At 40.6% G+C, this 21,939-nt stretch overlaps 1 protein-coding gene across 3 annotated transcripts in view; it reads right to left on the bottom strand.

Moving 5' to 3' along the window:
* KCNN3 (potassium calcium-activated channel subfamily N member 3) overlaps positions 1 to 21,939 on the bottom strand; it is a 314,190-nt gene that overhangs the window by 195,878 nt on the left and 96,373 nt on the right. For 2 of the 3 annotated variants that reach the window (XM_043962683.1, XM_043962685.1), the window contains exon 2: positions 20,029 to 20,124. The exons of the other annotated variant lie outside the window; for it this stretch is intronic. In XM_043962683.1, the coding sequence (XP_043818618.1) occupies positions 20,029 to 20,124 (96 nt within the window). The remainder of the gene's footprint in view (positions 1 to 20,028; positions 20,125 to 21,939) is intronic. 3 annotated transcript variants of the gene reach the window in all.

The following is a 21,939-nucleotide window of genomic DNA, read 5'->3' as shown; positions in this document are numbered from 1 at the left end:
GGAGAAGAGGGTTTGGGGGGAAATGATGAATTCTATTCTGGATAAGTGGAATTTGAGATGTCTTTTGGACATCTTTTCGAAATGTTCAATAGGCAATTTCTGATGGGGGACTGAAGCTCAGGGGAGAGACTAGAGCTAGTTACATAGATCTTTGAGTCTTCCGCACAGAGACAATAATTAAACCCATAGGAGCTGATGAAATCACTGAGGGAGGAAGAGCGTGCAAAAAAGAGAAGCCAGAACCTTGGAGAATGCACACCATTATGGGGTAGGATACAGATGTGAGACAGTAGAGGAGCCGGAAGAACCAGGAGGTTCCAAGTGGTAAGAGTATTCCAGAGGAGAGGGTAGTAGCTACAGATCCAGAAAGATGAGAATTGAGAAAAGACTGTCAGATTTGGCATTTTCACTTGACATATTCTACCCATCCTTCAATGCCACGTCTTCCGTAAAACCAATCCTGATCCCCACCCCCCCCAGACAAATGTTCTTTCTTCCTTTTCCAGTCTCTGACAACACCGTGCTTATCTTTCTTATGGCATTTTGTCAACAAATTCAAATTCAATAAACATTTATCAAGAACCTATTCTGTGCAGAATATTGTGCTCAACCAGGAACAAGATACTGATCATTAAAACATGTCCTGTTCTTGAAGCAGGAACTTCTCCCTCCCCATGGGACTTCTGACTTTCTGGACTTCCATGCCATGCCCTATCTAGAGTCTCATCTTGGATCAAGCCCTGGTACATCTTCACCCAGCAACATCCATCAACCCCTGCGACCTGGACCATGCTTCTGCTATAACAGTCCCTTCCATTGTTCCCCCTTGGATTCCATTTGGGGGAGGAGTGAAGGCTAACCAACCTTCATTTAGCCCCAGAACTTATCCCTAGCACTTAGCCTGGTGTCTGGCACACTTGATAAATGCTTGTTGCTTTGAGGTGCCTATAGTCTATGAGGGGAAAGAATAAGTGAATACAGTGCTATGAGTGTACCAAGAATAGAAAGACAACTTCCAGGGAGTAGGAGGAATCAGGAAAGACTTCATGGTGGAAGTGCCATTTGATTTGTGCTTTGAAAGAAGATTAATATTCACCACATAATATACTATCTTACCCTCTCAGCCCCACTAAACTCTTAGGTCCTTGACATCAGGAACTATGTCTTATTCATCTTCATATCTTCAATAGTACCAAGGCCATATTAATAATGGCTTACACTGATACAAGTAGTCATTTACAAGTTTACATTTTCCTACTACATCCCTAAGAAATAGATCATTCATAGCTTCCTGTTTTAGAGAAGAGGTGATGGGACTTGCCCATGATCACAGAGGTAGATATCTATCATTGTGATGGTGGTGGTAGTGGTGGTGGTGGTGGTGGTGTCATTCAGTCATGTCTAACTCTACCTGACCTCATAGGCTTTGTCTATGAAGTTTTCTTGGCAAAGATACTGCAGTTGTATGCCATTTCCTTCTCTAGGATATCCCCACTTTATAGGTGAGGAACTGAGGCAAAGAGGTGTTAAGGCACTTGCCTAGGGTCACATAACTAGTAAATGTCTGAGGCTAGATTTGAACCCCAATCTTCCTGACTCCAGGCCTGGTGCCCTATCTACTACTACCTATCTGCCCATTTATTTGTGGGGCAGGTGCTATTATTATCCCCGTCTTATAGATGTAGAGAGGTAGAGCTAAGCCTTGAACCCAGGTCTTCTACCTATAAGTTCTTTCCATTCTGTTATAGCCTTTTTTCTGGGCAATTGGGGTTAAGTGAATTACCCAGGGTAACACAGCTAGTAAGTGTCAAGTGTCTGAAGCCAGATTTGAACTCAGGTTCTCCTGAATCCAGGACAAGTGCTTTATCCACTGTGCCACCTAGCTGCCCCATTATAGCCTCTTGAATGAACAGGACTCAATAAATGCCCAATAAATGGATGAACATATTACTCTTGTCCAGTTCTCAAGAGAGATGAAAAAACAATTGCTATTTCTAACAGCATGTTTACTCCTTATTCACAGCTTAAATATTCCCCCCTCATCCCACCCAAATCATAGTAATTACCCTTTGCTCTTGAATCCACCAAGTTTTCCTGACATTATCTTAAAAACGTCTGATGTCTGATGAGATGACTGACATTTATAGAACACTGAGGTTTTCAAAGCACTTCACATCCATCATCTAATTTCATCTTCCCCATTTCAAGGTTAGAGAATACAGACTGCTTTAAAATCTGATGAAATAGGCTCACAGAATCCTTCCAATCTGATTGGAAGCCGATCACAGGACCAGAGCTTTACACTTGAACTCAGGACCCAGGTCTTCTGACTTCTGGTCTAGATCACTTTGCACAAGTTCATCTCATGAAGAGCATTGATCTTTGTCCTGAGTACAGTTAAAAAACAACAACAACAACAACAAACCACAAACCTCAAACCCTATGGAGACTTTGAATAATTAGGGAAACCAAGTCTCTAAATTTCTGTGGGTATATAGCCCTGGAGTGGCATTCATAACTTGACAATGATTATCCCAAGGCATGGAACAATCTTTCAATGCTTTCTGAATCATTGAAATTCAACATAAGGCCTATCCTTCAGTTATTAAGACCCTTCTCTATGTAGAGATAGGAAGTTTGAGTAAGACAAGGTCCTTACCCTCTTGGAATTTATATTCTAATAGAATAAGATGGGGCAGCTAGGTGGCCCAGTGGATAAAGCACTGGCCTTGAATTCAGGAGGATATGAGTTCAAACCCAGCTTCAGACACTTGACACTTACTAGCTGTGTGACCCTGGGCAAGTCACTTAACCCTCATTGCCCCACAAAAAAAAAAAAAGAAAGAAAAGAAAAGAAAGAATAAGACACAGGCTCAGGTAACTATTATGATCCACAACCTGAGGTGATAAGTGTCCCCAGAGAGGTACAGAACAGAATACCAAGTGAAGACTAAAAGGGAAAGCTGTTCCTTACTGAGGGAAGAATCAAGAATGTTTGGGGGATAAATTAGAAGTTGAACTCAGCTTTTAAAGTACCAAAATAAGAACAAAAGAAAATATTCTGAAAATTAGCGGGGAAAATTGTTAAAATTGAAAACAAAGGGACTGTAGAACTAATAAATAAAGCAAAGAACTAGATTTTTTAAATCTATAATCTATTAGCTAACTTAATTAAGAAGGTGTGGGGGCAGGCAGGAAATCAATTATGAACAAGCTGAATTTAAATAAAGAAAATTATCAAAAACTACCATACATACTTATATGCCAACAAAACAGAGAATGGAAGAGAAGTGGGTAATTATCTACAAAAATACAAAATACTCAAATGAACAAAAAAAAGAAAAGGAGCCTTTAACTGAACTCTAATTCAGAAAAAGAAATTAAGTAAGCTATAAATCAATTGCCAAAGGAAAGAAACGCTTGTGTAGACTGATGGTATAAGCGAATTCTATCAAATGCTTAAAAGGCAATTGATGTCTACTGTATGCTACAAAATTATTCCCAGTGATGGAGAAAGAAGAAGCTCTTCCAAACTCCTTTTATGAGACAAATGTGATCATAATACCTTGGCCAGGGAGGGATAAAACCAATTTCATGATTATTGATACCAAAATTTTAAATAAAATATTAGCTGAGACTCCAGAAAGATAAGAAAAAATATTCATTATGGCTAAATTGGATTTATATGAGAGAAGGTTATGGTCCAACATTAGAAAAATGCTATGATTAATCACATAAACAAACCCCCCACATAATTAAAGCAATAGATGCAGAAAAGTTTGACAAAATATAACACTAATTTATGCTAAAAACCCTGATAAGTATTTGTATGGAAGGGTCTCTCCTTAATGCTATCCACCTCCTGAGAGAGAACTGATGAACTCTAAGTGCAAATTGAAGTATAATTTTCTCACTTTCTTTATTTTTCTTGCTTTTTTGGGAAATATGACCAATATGGGAAATATGTTTTGCATTTTTTCACATATATAATTGATATCATATTGCTTGCCTTCTCAGTGGGTGTAGGAGGGGGCAGGAGGGAGGAAATTTGGAACTCAAAATTAGAAAGAAAAGAATGGGGGCAGCTAGATGGCACAGTGCCCTGGATTCAGGAGTACCTGAGTTCAAATCCAGCCTCAGACACTTAACACTTACTAGCTGTGTGACCCTGGGCAAGTCACTTAACCCCAATTGCCTCACCCAAAAAAAAAGAAAGAAAAAAGAAAGAAAAGAATGTTGAATATAAATAAATAATAAAATTAAGGGGAGGATTTAAAGAGCTCGGATAATTTGCAATAGAGAAACACTGGAATCTTTCCCTATGAGTATAAGGATAAAGCAAGGATGACCCCATTATCCTTTCACATCATTATCATAGCTGACATTTATATAGTACTTTAAGGTTTGGAAAGAACCAGCTATAGCAATAAAACAGCAGAAAGAAATTAAAGGTAAAAACAGCATCAACGAAAAGACAAAATTATCCCTATTTGCAGATGATAGGGGGCATTTAATGGAGGATAGAGAGCTGGCTTCTGAATTGGGAATACCTGGGTTCAAGCACAAGTTGGACATATACTATTTGATTATTTGACCTGAGTTAATTCAATCTCTCTCTGCCCCAGGCAACTATCTAATACAGGTAGCAGAGTACATGTCAATCTGCATTGGTAAAAGGGGTTTTCTCATCTGACATTTCTCAAGTCAAAGAATAGTGATAAGAAGGAAGAGGAAGAGGAGGAGAAGATCCTTTATAAAACCCCAGCAAATCAATGAAGAAATTTAGAGAGTAAAGTAGCAGTGTCTCTATACAGTATTGTGTTTTTTAAGAGGAGGAAACAATAGAAAGAAAAATTCTATTCAAAATAACAACAAAATGCATAAGATACCAGGATGTTAACCTAATAAGGCACATTCAGGAATTATCTAAACAAGACTATAGAAGAGTCTTTACAGAAATAAAAGAAGACAAATATTTAAAGATGATATTCGTTGTTTGTGGTTGGGCTTCCCCAATTTAATAAAAATGGTAATACTATGTAAATTATGATGCTATATCAATAAAACTACCAAGGAGTAATTTTATAGGACTAGACAAAATAATAACAAAATGTGATTGGAGGCTCAAAAGTTCAACAAAAAGAAACTAATAAAAAATAGTCATAAAAACTATAGGCCCCACACTACCTGACCTAAAACTATATTGTTGTTATTGTTCAGTCATATCCATCTCTACATGACCCCATGAACCATAGGATGCCAATACTATCCACAGGGTTTTCTTGGCAAAGATACTGAAATGGTTTGCCATTTCCCTCTCCAATGGATTAAGGCAAACAGAGTGACTTGCCAGGGTCACTCAGCTAGAATGTTTCTGAGGTTGGATTTAAACTCAGATCTTCCTGACTCCAAGCCCAGCAGTCTATCCACTGAGCTGCCTTCAATGCAGAGGTCAAATGACTTGTCTAGAATGGCACAGCTAATAAGTGTCTGAGGCCAAATTTGAACTTAAGTCTTCCTGACTCCAAGCCCAGCGCTCTATCTATTCAGTCACCTAGCTGCCTCAAAACCATATTACAAAAGGGGAAACTAGGTGGCACAGTGGATAAAGCACTGGCCCTGGATTCAGGAGGACCTAAGTTCAAATCCAACCTCAGACACTTGACACTTAATAGGTGTGTGACCCTGGGCAAGTCACTTAACCCTCAGTGCCCCACATAAAAAAGAAAAGAAAAGAAAGAAAGAATCATAAACAAGCCCTAGAAGCAGTAAACACAATGACCAAGTTTTCAATTAATTCAAGAACATGAACAATATATTCAAGAAGAATAACTGAGAAGACTGAAAATAGCTTAGCATAAAAAATAAATAGACCACTGTCTCCATGCTACAAAAGCTTCAAATAGATGTGTCCTACATGCAAAAGTTTACATCATTGAAAAAAATTGATAAATGTTTATTTAATTGAGGAGAACCTAAGAGGTACCATTCACACCTATGATCAAAGGTTAGAACTGCACTTTCCATACTTTACTGGCAGTATAAATCACAAAATCTCAGCACTAACAGGGACCTCCAAGACCATCTCCTTGAAACCAGAAATCTCCAAGCCTCAATTTGCCCTAAAATGGCCATAGAGCTACTTACATTTAATAAACAAGTTAGCCAACATGCATTTTTTGTTGTTTTTTGTGGGGCAATGAGGGTTAAGTGACTTGCCCAGGGTCACACAGCTATTAAGTGTCAAGTGTCTGAGGCTGGATTTGAACTCAGGTCCTCCTGAATCCAGGGCCACTGTATCATCTAGCTGCTCTCAACTTGAATTTATTAAGCATTTGATACAATGTGCCAGGTGCTACCCACACAACAGAGCTGTGGTGAGGAATGCATTTTTAAATATTGACAGTTATTATTATGAATCTATGAGTTTACTTGGGGCAGCTATGTGGTTCAGTGGATAGCATGCCAGGCCTGGAGTCAGTCTTCCTGAGTTCAAATCTGCCTTCAGACACTTACTAGCTATGTGACCCTGGGCAAGTCACTTAACCCTGTTTGCTTCAGTTTTCTCATTTGTGAGATGAGCCAGATAAGAAAACAGCAAAGTACTCCAATATCTTTGCCAAGAAAACCCCAAATGGGGTCACAAAGAGTCAGACATGACTGAAATGACTGAATGATGAGTTTACTTAGAGATGCCAGTCTAAGCAATGAAGAATGGAACTTCTTCCTTCTTTCCTTTCTCAGTTATTGAATACCTTCTATAAGTAAGGAACTGTGCTAGGCATCAGAGGGGATATAAAGATGAATGCAACCCAGTCCCTGCCCTCAGGGAGCTGACAGTTCATTAGGGCAAGTCCACAAAGAGTACAAGGAGGAACGCAACCTAGCAGTAAGAGAGGTAGGTGCAAAGATAGCACTGTGGGAGGCTAGAGGTAGGAGGTACAACCCAGCCAATAGATCCTTTTAAGAGACTCCAAGGAATCACAGTTAAAGTAAGATTTCTGAGCCAAAAAATGATTAGTGTCTACCATTTCAAGTTTGAGAAGGGGAAGGGAACAAGAATGTATTAAGTGCCTACTGTGTACCAGTGGCTTTACAAATATTATCTCATTTGAGAATCACGACAACCCTGGGAGGTAGGTACTATTATCATAGCCATTTTACAGTTAGGGAAACTGAGACAGGCAGGGTTTTGGTTTTTTACATTACTGGTCCAAGGTCACATGGTTGGTGACTGAGGCTGGATTTGAACTCAAGTCTTCCTAACCCCAGGCCCAACATTCCATCTACTCACCACCTAGCTGTAGACATTGAGGAAAAGAAGAAGACTGGTGAGTAATAGATAAGTCACTTTTGCAGTACCTGCAAATGAATCCTTAGTGCATATTCTGAGATAGGTCATCATTATTACTAGAAACCCCCATTTCCTCATGTATTCCCCCTATTAAAAGCCTGTAGTGGTTCCTCATAGCCAACCAGATAAAATAAGTATTTACCTTGGTATTTAAAATCTTCCTTTAGATTATAGATTTCGAGCTGGAAGAGACCTCAGGTGACCATTCCAACCTCTACACTTCACAGATGAAGAAACTGAAGCCCATAGAGGTCAAGTGAGGTCGCACAGGTAGAAAGTAGGGGGGCTCAGGGTCTCTACCTCCAAAGCCATCCCCCCAAGCCACAACATGCTTCCAATATGCCTGGCCAAGTCTTATCTCTGCTCTTCTTCAGAAACCCTGAAATCCAGTCAAACCAGAGAAAGAGGCAAAGGGAGAGAGGAAGGTTATGGGGAGGAGGCAAAAAATGAAGAGGATGAAAAGGAAGAGGGGAAGAAGCTACATGACTTTCTCATTCATGAACCACAAACTGTTGAGAGGAAGGCAGCTCTCTGTCAGTTAGCCAGAATTCAATCACAGAAGAGAGCTAATAGCATCCTGACCTTGGTAATACTGGGGCTTGTAATCATATATGAAAAGGGCTTTTTTAAAAAACAAGATAGGAAACTAGTAGAGGGTTGGCTACAAATTTGGAAGGTGGTTGCTGACACTGGTCTCATCCCTGACGAGGACATGTCCCATCATTCTCGGGCCTCTGGTTACCACACCAACCATCAGGAGCATCCCTCACATGACCTGTCAGAAATCTAGCCCTGCAAATCTGCAGACGATGCAACAGCCACTCATCGAGGCCATCATTAAAGGCAGCAAATGAAGAATTCTTTTTGACAATACTGGGAACGTGGGAGTGAATATCGGCTTATGGGATTTGAAGTCGAGGGGCCCTGAGATATCATCTCATTGGCCCCCTGAAGGTAGAAATGAGGACTCTGAGGCCCAATGGGGGCAAAGGGGCTTACCCAAAGTCATATAAGTGCCAAGTGGCCAAGACCGGATTTGAATACAGGGCTTTGGACCCTAAAATCGGCTCTTTCCATTAGGCTACATCTGGTTCTTGTCCCTAAGAGATGCTATCATTTCAGAAGGTGCAATTGTGAAGAAGGGGGCAAAAGAGCAAACCAAATCCTTTTATTTTGGAAGTAGAAAAGGTTAAGCCCAAATGTTAAACTATTTCACAACTAAAACAAAAATGTCAAACAGAAGCTTCTGGTAGAGTAACCATGGCGATTCCCAGTCAGCCACATCACCAAGGCTAGAACGCTATCTTGGAGAAACTTGGGTTCTCAGGACCGTAGATGCAGAGCTGGAAGAGATCTCAAAGGTCATTGATTCCAACCTCCTCATTTTACACACAAGGAAACTGAGGCCTAAGAGAGTTAAGTGACTTGACCAAAGCTGTTTGTAAGGATCAGAGGTAAGGGAAGAGGTGGTGAACCCAGGCCCTCTGGAACCAAAGTCAGGGTTCATTGGACTGTGCCAAGCTAAAATTTATTTGAATGATCCCAGGAAAGATCCCAGGACCTGAAGATGTAGGTTCTCAACCTACTCCAACTGCTAGCTAGCTCAGTGACCTATGGCAAGTCATTCAATCTCTCTAGGCCTCATTTTCTTTAATGGTGAAACATAGGCAGTGGCACCTTCCCTACCTGCTTTTCAGTGTGACTTTGAGGATCTAATGCCATGACATATGTAAATAGGGAACTTGGTACCCAAAAACTTGAGAGACCCAGAGAACTGACATCAGGAAGGGGGGAAAAGGAGCAGGTCTTCATTAAGCACTTGTTATATTCCAGGTGCTGTGCTAAGCACTTAAACAAATATTATCTTCTTTGATCTTCAGAACAACCCTGAAAGGCAGGTAGGATTATCATTCCCATTTTACAGTTGAAGAAACTAAAAGCAAACAGAGGTTAAGTGACTTGCTCAGGGTCACACAGCTAGTAAGTGTCTAAGGTCAAATTTGAACTTCCTAAGGATTTGAATGAGAAGCCTCAGGAAGGAATAGTTATGTTCTCCATCTTTGGAGATCCTCAAGCAATAATTCGAGGGTTTGTTATGGTGAGAATTTCTGTTTCCGGTTCAGGTAAGCCAAATGGACACTCGGGTCACTTCCAGCTCTTATGATTTCTTGAACTGTGCTCACCTTGCCTCACCACAAACCAACAGAAATGACAGACTGGGGGCTAGAAGAACCAGTTTCATCTGTGAAAAGGCATTGAGTAGTGGGCATCATTTGCAATGATTCCTGATCTTGACACTTAGCCTCTTCCATAAGATAATTGATTGAGAATTGGAAGGGACCTTTAGAGAACCATCCAAACCAATACCCTCACTTTAGAGGAGGAAACTAAGGATTTCCTCCCTCTGATCCCCCAATTGGCATACTTCCTCCTGGACCCTGCTGCCCTAAACCGGCCCAATCTGCCATTCTGGATGCCAAAACCCCTTGAGATGAGTAATGCATGTGCGACTGTGTCCATTCTACAGAAAAGGAAATGGAGGTGATATGATTTGCTTATGGTCACATAACTCATATCAGAGCTGGGAATCAGGCCCCCTGATTCCAAGTTTCTTACTCTTTCCATCATAAAATGCTGTGAAAATTATGTATATGAAAGGTCTTTGAATACTAAGAACAACAATCCGAATTCATTTTTGTAATATTGCTTTTGCAAAATGCCCTCCTCACAATAGCACTGTGAGGTAGGTAGGGTGAGAATTATTATTCCCATTTTGTAGATGAGGAAAACTGAGGCTCAGAGAGGAGGGATGCTTTACATGAGGCCACAGGTAAGTGATGACTGAGCTAGGGCTCAAACCCAGGCCTTCTAACTCCCAAACTGGCATAATTTGCATCACATCATAATGCCTCTTTCTAAAGAGGCAGCAGCCTCAGATGATGTATGGGGAGCCTGAGGCATATGAGAAGTCCAGACAGGCTGCTGAGGCCATTCATAGAACTGGGAGCCCCAGATGCCCAGCCTACACATGCTCCACACCCCAGAACACAATCCCTATTTCCAATTTCCCATATGATTCTACAATCAATCGATGCAACATTAATTAAAGTGGAGCAAGAGATGGATGTTCATTTGGCAAAGGACTGCAGCCCTCCAGAATTATATTTTTCTAGGCTTCCCAGGCACCCTTTCTGCACTGGCTTTGTCCAAGAATAGAGCCCTCTTCTTTAATCCTACTGCTACTTGAAGAATTTCCCTGTTGGCCTGCCATTGTGCAGGGCAGTTTCCATTTGCAAGAGCACAGCTGGGCAGCTGTGCTTGTGAGACCTCCCAGAGGTGAGCCTTCCTTTGCCGGAAAGGGGTACCCTGGGGCATTTCCTTACTTTTAGATCTGAAGTACCTTTATGGTATCATAGAAGAGAACATAGGATATTAAAATATAGGACACAAAATATTAGAGCAGAGAGGGAGATTAGAACGTGAAATGTTAAAACTGGAAAGGAGCTTAGAACATAGAATGTTAGAACATAGAACATAGGATTTGTTAAAGCTGAATGAGGGGCAGCTAGGTGGCGCAGTGGATAGAGCACTGGTCCTGGATTCGGGAGTACCCGAGTTCAAATCCGACCTCAGACACTTAACACTTACTAGCTGTGTGACCCTGGGCAAGTCACTTAACCCCCATTGCCTCACCCAAAAAACAAAACAAAACAAAACAAAAGCTGAATGAGAGCTTAGAAGGTAAGAACAGAATTTTAAAGAGAGGAGTTTAAAACATAGAATATTAAAATGTAGGATGTAGGGTTTAAGACAAAGGCCCATAGAGTCAAAGCTATGGTTTTTCCAGTAGCAATTTATGACCGTGAGAGTTGGACTATGAGGAAGGCTGCTCACTGCAGAATCGATGCTTTCAAATTGTGCTGCTGGAGAAGACTTTGGAGAGTCCCTTGGACAGCCAGAAGGTCAAATCAGTCAATTCTTCAAGAAATTAATTCGGGCTGTTCGCCAGAAGGTCAAATACTGAAGCTGAAGCTTAAGTACTTTGGCCACATAATGAGAAGATTGGACTTATTGGAAAAGAACCTAATGTTGGGAAAGGGTGAAGGCAAAAGGAAGAGGGGATGGCAGAGGATGAGGTGGATAGATAGTATCATAGAAACAATGAACCTGAGCTTGGATGGACTTTGGGAGAGTATGGAGGATAAAAGGGCCCATCCCTCTACGGTTCATGGGATCATGAAGAGTAGGATACAACCAAACAACAACAAGGGTTTAAGTGCTGAAAGGGAGCTTAAAACATAACAGCCTAGAACATGGAATGTTAAAGCTAGAAGGGAGCTTAGAACATATAAGATTAGGACATAGATCATCTGGTTTAAGACCTGAAAGAGAGCTTAGAATGTAAACTATTAGAACATAGGACACATAGTTATTCCCTACGTGACCTTAAGCAAATCACTTAACCTCCCTGGGCCTCAGTTTCCTCAACTGTAAATTGAGGGAATTGGATTAGATGTCCTCTGAGGTCCTATCTAGCTCTGGATCTATGATTCTATATCAAAATTGGAGTATCCTATATTAAAACTAGTTTCATCTGTGAAAAGACATTGAGCAGTGGGCATCATTTGCACTGATCTTTACAAAGCTCCTGATCTTGACACTTAGCCTCTTCCATAAGATAATTGATTGAGAATTGGAAGGGACCTTTAGAGAACCATCCAAACCAATCCCCTCACTTTAGAGGAGGAAACTAAGGATTTCCTCCCTCTGATCCCCAAATCGGCATACTTCCTCCTGGACCCTGCTGCCCTAAACCGGCCCAATCTGCCATTCTGGATGCCAAAACCCCTTGAGATGAGTAATGCATGTGCGACTGTGTCCATTCTACAGAAAAGGAAATGGAGGTGATATGATTTGCTTATGGTCACATAACTCTATGAGCCTATATTAAAACTGGATCTATAATCTTATATGAAAACTAGAGGAGAAAAAAGGGGGACAGCTAGGTGACACAATGGATAAAGTACCAGCCTTGGATTCAGGAGGACCTGAGTTCAAATCGGGACTCAGACACTTGACACTTACTAGCTGTGTGACCCTGGGCAAGTCACTTAACCCTCATTGCCCTGCAAAAAACCAAAACAAAACAAAAAACTAGAGGAGAACTTTAAATATAAAATGTTAGAATACAGAATACAGAATGTTAGAGCTGGAAGGGAGCTTAGAATATACTCAAAACATAATAATGGAAATCATTCACATCTCTATTAGGCATTGAGATTTGCAAAGCATCTTCCTTACAGCAGCAGCTGGGTGGCACAGTGATAGAGTGCTAGCTCTGGAGTCAGAAGGACCTGAGTTCAAATGTAGTCTCAAGGGGCAGCTAGATGGCGCAGTGGATAGAGCACCGGCCCTGGAGTCAGGAGTACCTGAGTTCAAATCCGGCCTCAGACACTTAACCCTTACTAGCTGTGTGACCCTGGGCAAGTCACTTAACCCCAATTGCCTCACTAAAAAAATTAAAAAACAAAACAAAAAAAAAAAAACAAATGTAGTCTCAGATATTTACTAGCTGTGTGACCCTGGGCAAGTCACTTAACTTTGTTTGCCTTAGTTCCTCATCTATAAAATGAGCTGGAGAAGGAAATCACAAACTGTATCTTTCCCAAGAAAATCCCAAATGGGGTCACAGAGCATCAGGTACAACTGAAAGGACTCAACAACTTTCTTATGACAACCCTGTGAGATAGTAATGTGGACATTACCATTTTCATTTAACAGAAGAGGAAACTGAGGCTCAGAGAAGTGGAGAAGAATGATTTCAATGGGAGGAAGGTTAAAGGTCATCTAGTTCAATCCTCTGATTTCATCTATGAAGAAAGTGATAGGGGATGACCAATTAACAAACATAATGACCGCCTGCCATGACCCGATATTGCCAGGAAATAGTAATAGGGAGATGGAATATCCATTACTCCAGCAGAAGGGAGGGGGCTAGGAACCCCACAAATCTCTGTATGAGGACATCATGCAGAGCTTTTCTCTCTTCCCCAGAAAACTCCCTATGACCAGTTCTTTCCCAAAACTCATTATAAGCTAAGGAAGAAATCACCACTAGGGATCTTCCCATATTTTATTAAAATTAATTAGCTTCATGAGAATGAATTAGCAAATTGAGATTCAGATGCTGAAAGATTTTTCTTCTCAAAAGTAAGGTTGGCTACAAAATTCTGAACTCAAACCAAAAGGGATTAAGTGGGGAAGTTCACTTCCTCACCTAAACCTTAGGCAGAAGAAACTCCTTTATATGTGCCTGGATCTAGCCTGAGACTCATAATAACAGCTCACCATCTGTACAACAATTTTCAGTTTATGAATTACTTTGCATCTGTTATCTTCTTTGACCCCTGTAAACAAGAACTGCATCTTTGGGGTTTACATTGGGTTGGTTTTTCTGGGACTTTTCATACCTAGAGCTCAGCACAGGTCATTGTATATAGTAGGTGCTGAATAAATGATTGTTATATTGAATGTTCTGAAGTAAACAAAGCATGTTTCCTTATTTTGTAGGTAAGGAAACTGAGATCCAGAGGCAGTATATCCAGTGAAAAGATCACTGATTCTGGAGTCAAATCCTACATCTCATCTAACCTTGGGCAAGTCACTTCATCTCCCTGGGCCTCAGTTTCCTCATATGTAAAATGAGGAGTTGGACTAGACACCTTCATAGATTCTTTTCAGCTCCAGGTCTATGGTACTATGATCTGTCCCATCACACAACTGGTAAAGGGAAGAAGTGGACCAGATTTCCTGACTCTAAGTTCAGTGCCCTCTCCAAGGTACCATGCTGCCTCTTGCCTGTGTGTTCAGGTCAACTGGGGTAGCAGGCAACACAGGGCAAGTGAGGGAGAGACAATGAGGGAATCAAGCCCAATAGGAGCTTAGAACTCTGCTTACTACCATCCAAAATGGAGGACAGGGTGATGGGAACAGAGCAAAAGATCTCTGAGCTAAAAAGCTTTTAAAGCTCTTAACAATGATATCTCAGGTTTATGTAGCTCCTTAAGGTTTATCATGTGCTTTCTTCAAACAACTCTCCGAATGGTTTTATTATCCTTATTCTACAGATGAGAAAACTGAGGCTCAGACAACACTCATACAGGTAGTATCAGTGCCAAGATTTTAGTGTAAGTCTCCGGAATCTGAGTCCAGCATTCATTCTTTCATGTACCACATCACATTGCTTCTCCCTTACAAATCTCCCCCTAGTGGGGGGATTGAAGGGTAAGGTAAGGCCAGTGATATGAAGGGACTTCTATTAACACCAGCTCCCAAACTTTGCTCTCACTCTGACTGGCCTAAAAGAAACTAAAGGTAAACAGAAATTTCCCAAGAAAAGAGTATTTTCTAAATCCTTCATCCTGGATAACAAATTTATAATGAATATGTTTATAATAAATGTATAATCATTTATAATAAATATAGTTATAACAAATACATGATCATTTATAATTAATATATAATTGTTTATCATAAATATTGTGATAAAAATTGTGATCATTTATAATAAATATGTACTAACTTATAATAAATTTAGTATAACAATGACTCCTCAACAATTACAGGAAATCAGAGAATCACCCCTTGTTTCCCTTTTTCCTCCATGTCTTTCTCCCATGTCAGTCACTCAGCTAGGATTACCCCCATCTAAGTGCCAGAGTAGTTTTCTGACAGTGAGAGTGAGATGGATAAAGATGGCAGAGGGAGCCCCTGAAGAAGCAAGTTGGCATTAAGAGGCATTGTATTAAAAAAAAAGTTACTACACTGAATATACCCTTTTGGCCCACTACTGGGCATAGAGCCCAAAGAGAGAAGACAGAAAGAAAGGTCCTATATATTAAAAAAATATTTATAGCAGCACTTTTTGTGGTAGCAAAAAAATAATTGACACAGAGGATGTCTATCATTTGGAAATGAAGGAACACTCCATGGTACATGAATGTGATGGAATATTACTGCACTGCAATAAATGACAAATATAAAGGATTCAAAGAAAGGAAAGAGGAAGGAAATAAGCCTTTATTAAGCACCTAGAGGTGCCAGGCACTTTGCTAAGCATTTTATAAATATTATCTCATTCGAAATTTAGGGAGACAAGTCTGAATCAATAGAAAGTGAAGTCAGAAGAACCAAGAAAAAAATGTATATGATGATCACAGTGATATAAAGGGAAACAGCAGGGAAAGATGTCAGAACTCTGATCAATGAAATAACCAATCTTGATCCCTGAAAACTAATGAGGAAACATACTTCTCCTGTGTCCATAGAGAATTGGTGGACTATAGGTGTGGAATGAAGCATAAATAGACATGGCCAATATGTTGGTTGGTTTTTGCTTAACTGAACTTTGCCATAGAGAGGGATTCTTTGGGGGTGATGAGGTTATTGGGAAGCAATTTTTTAAAGATATCGATAAAAAATATTTTCCTTAAAAAGCAGCAAGTTGGAAACCAAACATAAAGGCAGATTGATAGAGGGAATAGGGTGTTCAATCAGTTTGTCAAACGACACTTGCTGCATGAAGCCCTCCCTGATTTCCCCAGTGGGTCACAAGCTTCACTTTGGACCTTTTATGACATTTTGTTCTACATCCAACATATTTATCATGTAATGTTTGTTTTTTATAATAATATGTTTGTGTCTTATCCCCTTACTAGACTATGAGCTTTAGGAAGACAAGGATATTGTCTGACTTAGACTTTGAATCTCCCCAATGCATAGAACACGAACAACGTAGGTATTTAATAAATGCATGATGAATGAATGAATGTCAACTGTTGAGCAGCTGTGATATTGTTCTACCTGACTAGGATTAGACCTCAGATTCCAAGCTGAGAGTGGGAGGTACCAGGTAGGGGAGGAAAGGGAAAGGAGATAGGTGACAGATAAAAGGTATTCGAATACAGAAACAGCATCCAGTTTTTAGGTTGAGAAATAGGACTATAAGTTCATCACAGCAAAATGTGTTGCCAATCAGACCTCAAACCACCAGACATAACAAAGAACTTTCAGATTTAGAGTCAGATCAGGGTTGTGGATGGAGGCAGCTCTCGCTAGCTGGTGAGAGCCAATTGTTAAATATTCAATGTGAGAAGTTATGCCTTGGAAATCAACAAATGCTACAAATCATCACTTGATTTATTGTTTTATTAATTGCATAGACTTAAGAAAATGACAAAGAAAACTTTAAGAATGCAGATTAAGCTTAAAAGTTTATCGTGAACACATTGTTTTAAAAGAGCCAGATGTTAAACATTTACCAGGCACATCCCTGGTTGGAAGGTATTTTAAAGATCATCTAATCTACTCCCTTGATTTTCCAGAAGCGAATTTTTGAATTCCAAAGAAATAAAGAGAATTAGCCATAGTAACACATTTACTCCCAAATGGCAGCCAGGATTTGAATCCGAGCCTTCTGACTCTACATTCATTGCTCTTACCACTCACTACATCATACCATCTACCACCTCTCAATACAATAAACTAAATGAGTTTGCCACAGCAGTATTTTTTTTTTACAAATCTGCTATTGCTCTGCTTGTATTATTCAAATATTGCTACCATTTTCAATCCAACTGAGTCAGTGAACTACATACATTTTGAGTCCAGTAGGCAGAATGGAGGGTAACCAGGTGGTGCAGTAGCTAGAGTGCCAGGCCTGAAGCTAGGAAGACTCATCTTCCTGAGTTCAAATCTGGCCTCAGACACTTACTAGAGGTGTGATTGTGGGAAAATCACTTGACCCTGTTTGCATAAGTTTCCTCATCTATAAAATGGGCTGGAGAAGGAAATGGCAAACCACTCCAGTGTCTTTGCCCCATACGGGATCATGAAGAGTCAGACATGACTGAAATGAATGAACAACAAAACCCCTCACATTTAAAATAAATGTCCTTCAGGCATCTCAAATTCAACATGTCCGAAATAGGATTCATCTTACCTCCAAACCCACCCCTGTTTCTGTGGAGGACACAACCATCCTTCTAGTCACCCAAGTTAGGGAGAACTTGATGCATTCCTCAGCCTCCTCGCTCACCTTCCATATCCCCTCAGTTATCTAAATCCTGTCTTGTGGCTGTGTCCATTTATCCCCTTCTCACCACTCACACAGCCAAACCCTCATCATCTCCCACCTAGACTATCATAATGACTCCTGCTTGGTCTCCCATACTCAAGCTCCAATACATCTACTCTACCTCTACCAAAGTTACCTTCCTAAAGTGCCTTGTCCCCAAAGGGGATAAACGATGAATGAAATTACCTCCTATGCAATAAAATCCAATGGTTCCCAAATATTCTGGGATTTTATATGTTTCTTTATGTATTTATATGTGTATATACATATATATTCATTTTTATATAAATATGCATTGATATTTATATATGTATCTATTTAATACCAGCTTCAGTATATATTCATACATGTATGTGTAAATATACATGCATACATATATACATATACACACAATTTTCTCTTTCATGTTTAAAGGCCTTCAGAACCTAGCATTGACCTATCTTTCCAGCTTTATTATTTCTTAATATTTTTTTGGTGAGGCAATTGGGGTTAAGTGACTTGCCCAGGGTCACACAGCTAGTGTCAAATGTCTGAGGCCAGATTTGAACTCAGGTACTCCTGACTCCAGGGCCGGTGCTTTATCCTCTGTGCCACCTAGCTGCCCCTCTTTTCAGTTTTATTTCACATTACCCCTTATCTATATTCTTTATTCCAGCCAAACCAGTCTTCCTGCTGTTCCTCACATTTAACACTCCATCTGCTATCCCCAGCATTTTTCATTCAGAATGTTTTTTCTTTCTTTTTTTCCTTCCTTCCTTCCTTCCTTCCTTCCTTCCTTCCTTCCTTCCTTCCTTCCTTCCTTCCTTCCTTCCTTCCTTCCTTCTTTCCTTCCTTCCATCCTTTATTCTACTATCTGTCTTCTCTGCCTGGAATGCTCTCCCTCCTCATAGGGGGGTGTGGGTGTGGGTGTGTGCGCACACACATATGCACACATATATACTTTGGGGATTAAAAGGTGAGTCTGGTCATTACTTTCCATTATCTGTGTAACAACATTCTAATTCCACAGCAGACCTGGCCAACTTATTCCACTCACTTTCCTCCTAATCTCAAAGCATGGGAGCACTGACCCTCCCATCCATCTAGGTAACCCTGGGCAGACAATGTTTTTAGGTTCCCACCAATGTACCTTCTGGTAGCCAGGTGTCTCCTTAAGTAACAGAAGTTGGGATGAGGCCCCTCTCAGCCTCCAAAGATTTTCATTCTGGTCAGAAACCAGCTCTTGCCAGAAGATAAAAGTGCTACCAACACAGAAGACTTACTAGAGTGCTTTGCTATAAACTTAAGTTGGGATTCAATACAGGACAGATCTGTCTTGGGTCTTACCCAAGGAAGTTTAGCATAAATACCAGAAGGACCCAGTAATCCCCATTCTTGCCTGCCCTCTCCAAAAAGACTTAACCCCATTACTTCTATTGTATCACACAATCACAGAACCATCTCTGAGTTAGAAGGACCTTCAGCAGCCTTCTGGTTCAATCCATACCTGACCAAGAATTCCCTCTGCAACATAAGACACTAGTGGTTGTCTGGCCTTTGACTAAATACCTTCAGGGAAGGGGGAACCCACTTAGCTCTGGAGTCAGCACACTGCACTGTGCTTTCCTCAGAGAAATATCCACCCTCTACTCCTACTTCTGCCCAGAACAAAATAAATCCAATTTCCACAGGATAGTCCTCCAAATACCTGAAGAGAACTAAAATCTCCCTCTCCTTCTTCCTCTCCCCATGTATTCTCTTCACAAGTCTAAACAACCCTAGTTCCTTACATTTCTGCTCATGTGGCATTAATTCAAGTCCCTCCATCTTATCCATGGCCTTCCTGAACCTGAACACAATATTCCAGATGTGGTCTGAACAGGTCATAGAATGCTATACCTCTAGTAATACAGCCAAAGATGGCGACTATTTTCTTGGCAGCCATATCATAGAAAGCTTGTAGTCCACTAAAACCCCCAGATCTTTTTTGGTGAAACCGCTATCTAATCCTTCCCCCCACCAACCTTATATTTATGAACTTGATTTTTTTAACCTAAGTGTAAAAATTTTATATTAGTCATTAAATTTCAAATATAAATTATTTTATTCAACCCAGTTTTCTAGCCTCTCTGGAGCTTTTAAATCCTGACTCTGTCACCCAGGGCTTTCAATCTGATGATCATGCCATATATCTTTATGCAAGGAATAGATAAAAGTGTTAACCATTAGGGCCAAGCATAAATTCTTGGGGCACTCCACTGGAGACCTTTGAAGTTGACATCTTGGTTCTAGTGTACTACAATTGCTATATTAAGTATAGAACAAGAAACTGGTCTCTGGAATCCTCAGATAAGGATTTCTGCAAAGCTGTCCCTAGGTCCACAGGGAGGCTGTAAATTCCCTCATATCTTTTTGGGTCAGATCCTGGGTGGGTCTGAGGGAAGGCACAAAGAAACCAGCTTCCAAAAGGCATATGACTTAGAAGTATTCCCCACTGAAAGAAGACTGTACCAGCAGAGAGTAGGGACCATGCCACTGAGTGGGGGGAAAGGATGCCTACCTGGACTTCCCGTGTGTGGTAGGCGATGATCAAACCCAGAAGGATGATGGTGGACAGACTGATAAGGCATTTCAGGGCCAAAGAAAACATGGAATCCTGAAAGGGAAAAATGAAAGAGAATTAGAGGATGAGAGGAGCAGGAACAGGGTAGAAGGAACACTCCTATGTTACTCCAGGAGAAGAGGGAAAGAACTCACTGACAGGGTATCAAGTCCCCAGAGGAGTGTGATATCTCAGGAAGCTCTAAAGAGTAGGAATGACTATGGAACCTTTGGAAACAGGCTAGTAATTCCTAAAACCTGCTTTCACAAAAACTTGAAATTAGAGCAGAAAGGGGGTCTTACAGGTCAGTGAATAAAACGCCTTTCATATTTACAGATGAGGAAACTGAGGCATAGAGAGCCTAAATAACTTGGCCAAGGTCACATAAGTAACAAGTGGCAGAAACAGGATTTGAACTCAGATCCTCTGAACCCAATTGCCATGATACCATTCACTTTCCTATGGCTAAGGGAACAGAAGAAGAAGCATATGGTGGGCAACAAGAGTGGAATGCTACAGCCAAAAACCAGAGCCCACTTGAATGGGGAAACTTGACTGGCCTCCTTGGCAGCATTCTAGCATTCACTTCTTTGCTCTGGTCTTGCCCTCTGCATCCCCTACATGGGAGGTGGGGAGTATCTCCTGTCCACTGGAAGACCAAAATAACCCCCTCCCTTCACAAATAGTCATTAAATTCATTAAGGCAGCTAGGTGGTAAAGTAGAATGCTGGATTTGGAATAAGGAAGACCTGAATTCAAATCCTGCCTCAGACACCAGCTATTGGACTCTGGGCAAATCATTTAACCTCTCTCAGCCTCAGTTTCCCTATCTGTAAAAATAAGACTAATAATAACTACCTTGCATGGTTGGTGTGTGAAGATAAAATGAGTACTATGAAAAGCACTTTCCAAATCTTAAATTGCTATGTAATAATAACAACAACTGGCATTTATATAGTGTACTATGGGTTGCATGGCACTTTACATATGTTAACACATTGAATATATAAATGCTAGCTATTAAACTACCTACTATGTAGAGTTCTTAAATGAGGTCAAGAAAGATCCAATTCCTGAGCGGCTGTGTGACCCTGGGCAAGTCACTTAACCCTCATTGCCCTGCCCCCCCCAAAAAAGAAAGAAAATAAAGATACAATTCTTTCTCTTGTAGTGTTTAGAATCTAAGATTTGTACGTCAGGAATAGAACATAAAATGAAATCTTCTCTAAGAATTCTACTCCTATATCCCATTAGGTTGGTGGGGGGAGGGGGATTCCTGTATTTTCCTTTCTTTTCCCAACTTCTAGATACTGCCCCTCTAAAGCTACCTTACCATTGTAGTTCATCCTCCACTCACCAGCCAAGGTGATTTTTCTACAGCATAGATCTGACTGAGATACCCCTCTGCTCAATGAGTTTCAGTGGCTCCCTATTACCCTTAGGATCAAAGGAAAAATTTACACATTTGGCTTTCAAAGCTCTTCATAATCTAATTCCTTCCTATCTGGTTGGCTTATATTTTACTCTCCTCATTGAACACTTTAATCAGTTCTACCGGCCTCCCTTGTGGATCTTTGAACATGAAGTCCTGATTCCTGTCTTCCACCACTGACGGCTCCCCATGCTTGGAATCCATCCCCCTTTCACCTCTTAACTTCCCTTGTTTCCTTTAAGACTCGATTTAAATCCCACCTTATGCTGATCCAGCCCACAGTAGCCCTCCCCTAACTGCTCGTGGCTTCCCAGTGAGATTGCCTTCCATTTGCCCTCTGCCTCTCTGTCTCTGTTTCTGTCTCTCTCTGACTCTCTGTCTCTGTCTCTACACATACACACACATGTCTATATATCCCCATATGTAAATGTAGGTAT

This window comes from Dromiciops gliroides, chromosome 4, assembly GCF_019393635.1.
Source record: "Dromiciops gliroides isolate mDroGli1 chromosome 4, mDroGli1.pri, whole genome shotgun sequence".
NCBI classification, from domain to species: domain Eukaryota; kingdom Metazoa; phylum Chordata; class Mammalia; order Microbiotheria; family Microbiotheriidae; genus Dromiciops; species Dromiciops gliroides.
Note: the sequence above shows the minus strand (reverse complement) of the source record. Positions and strands in the feature narration are given on the sequence as shown.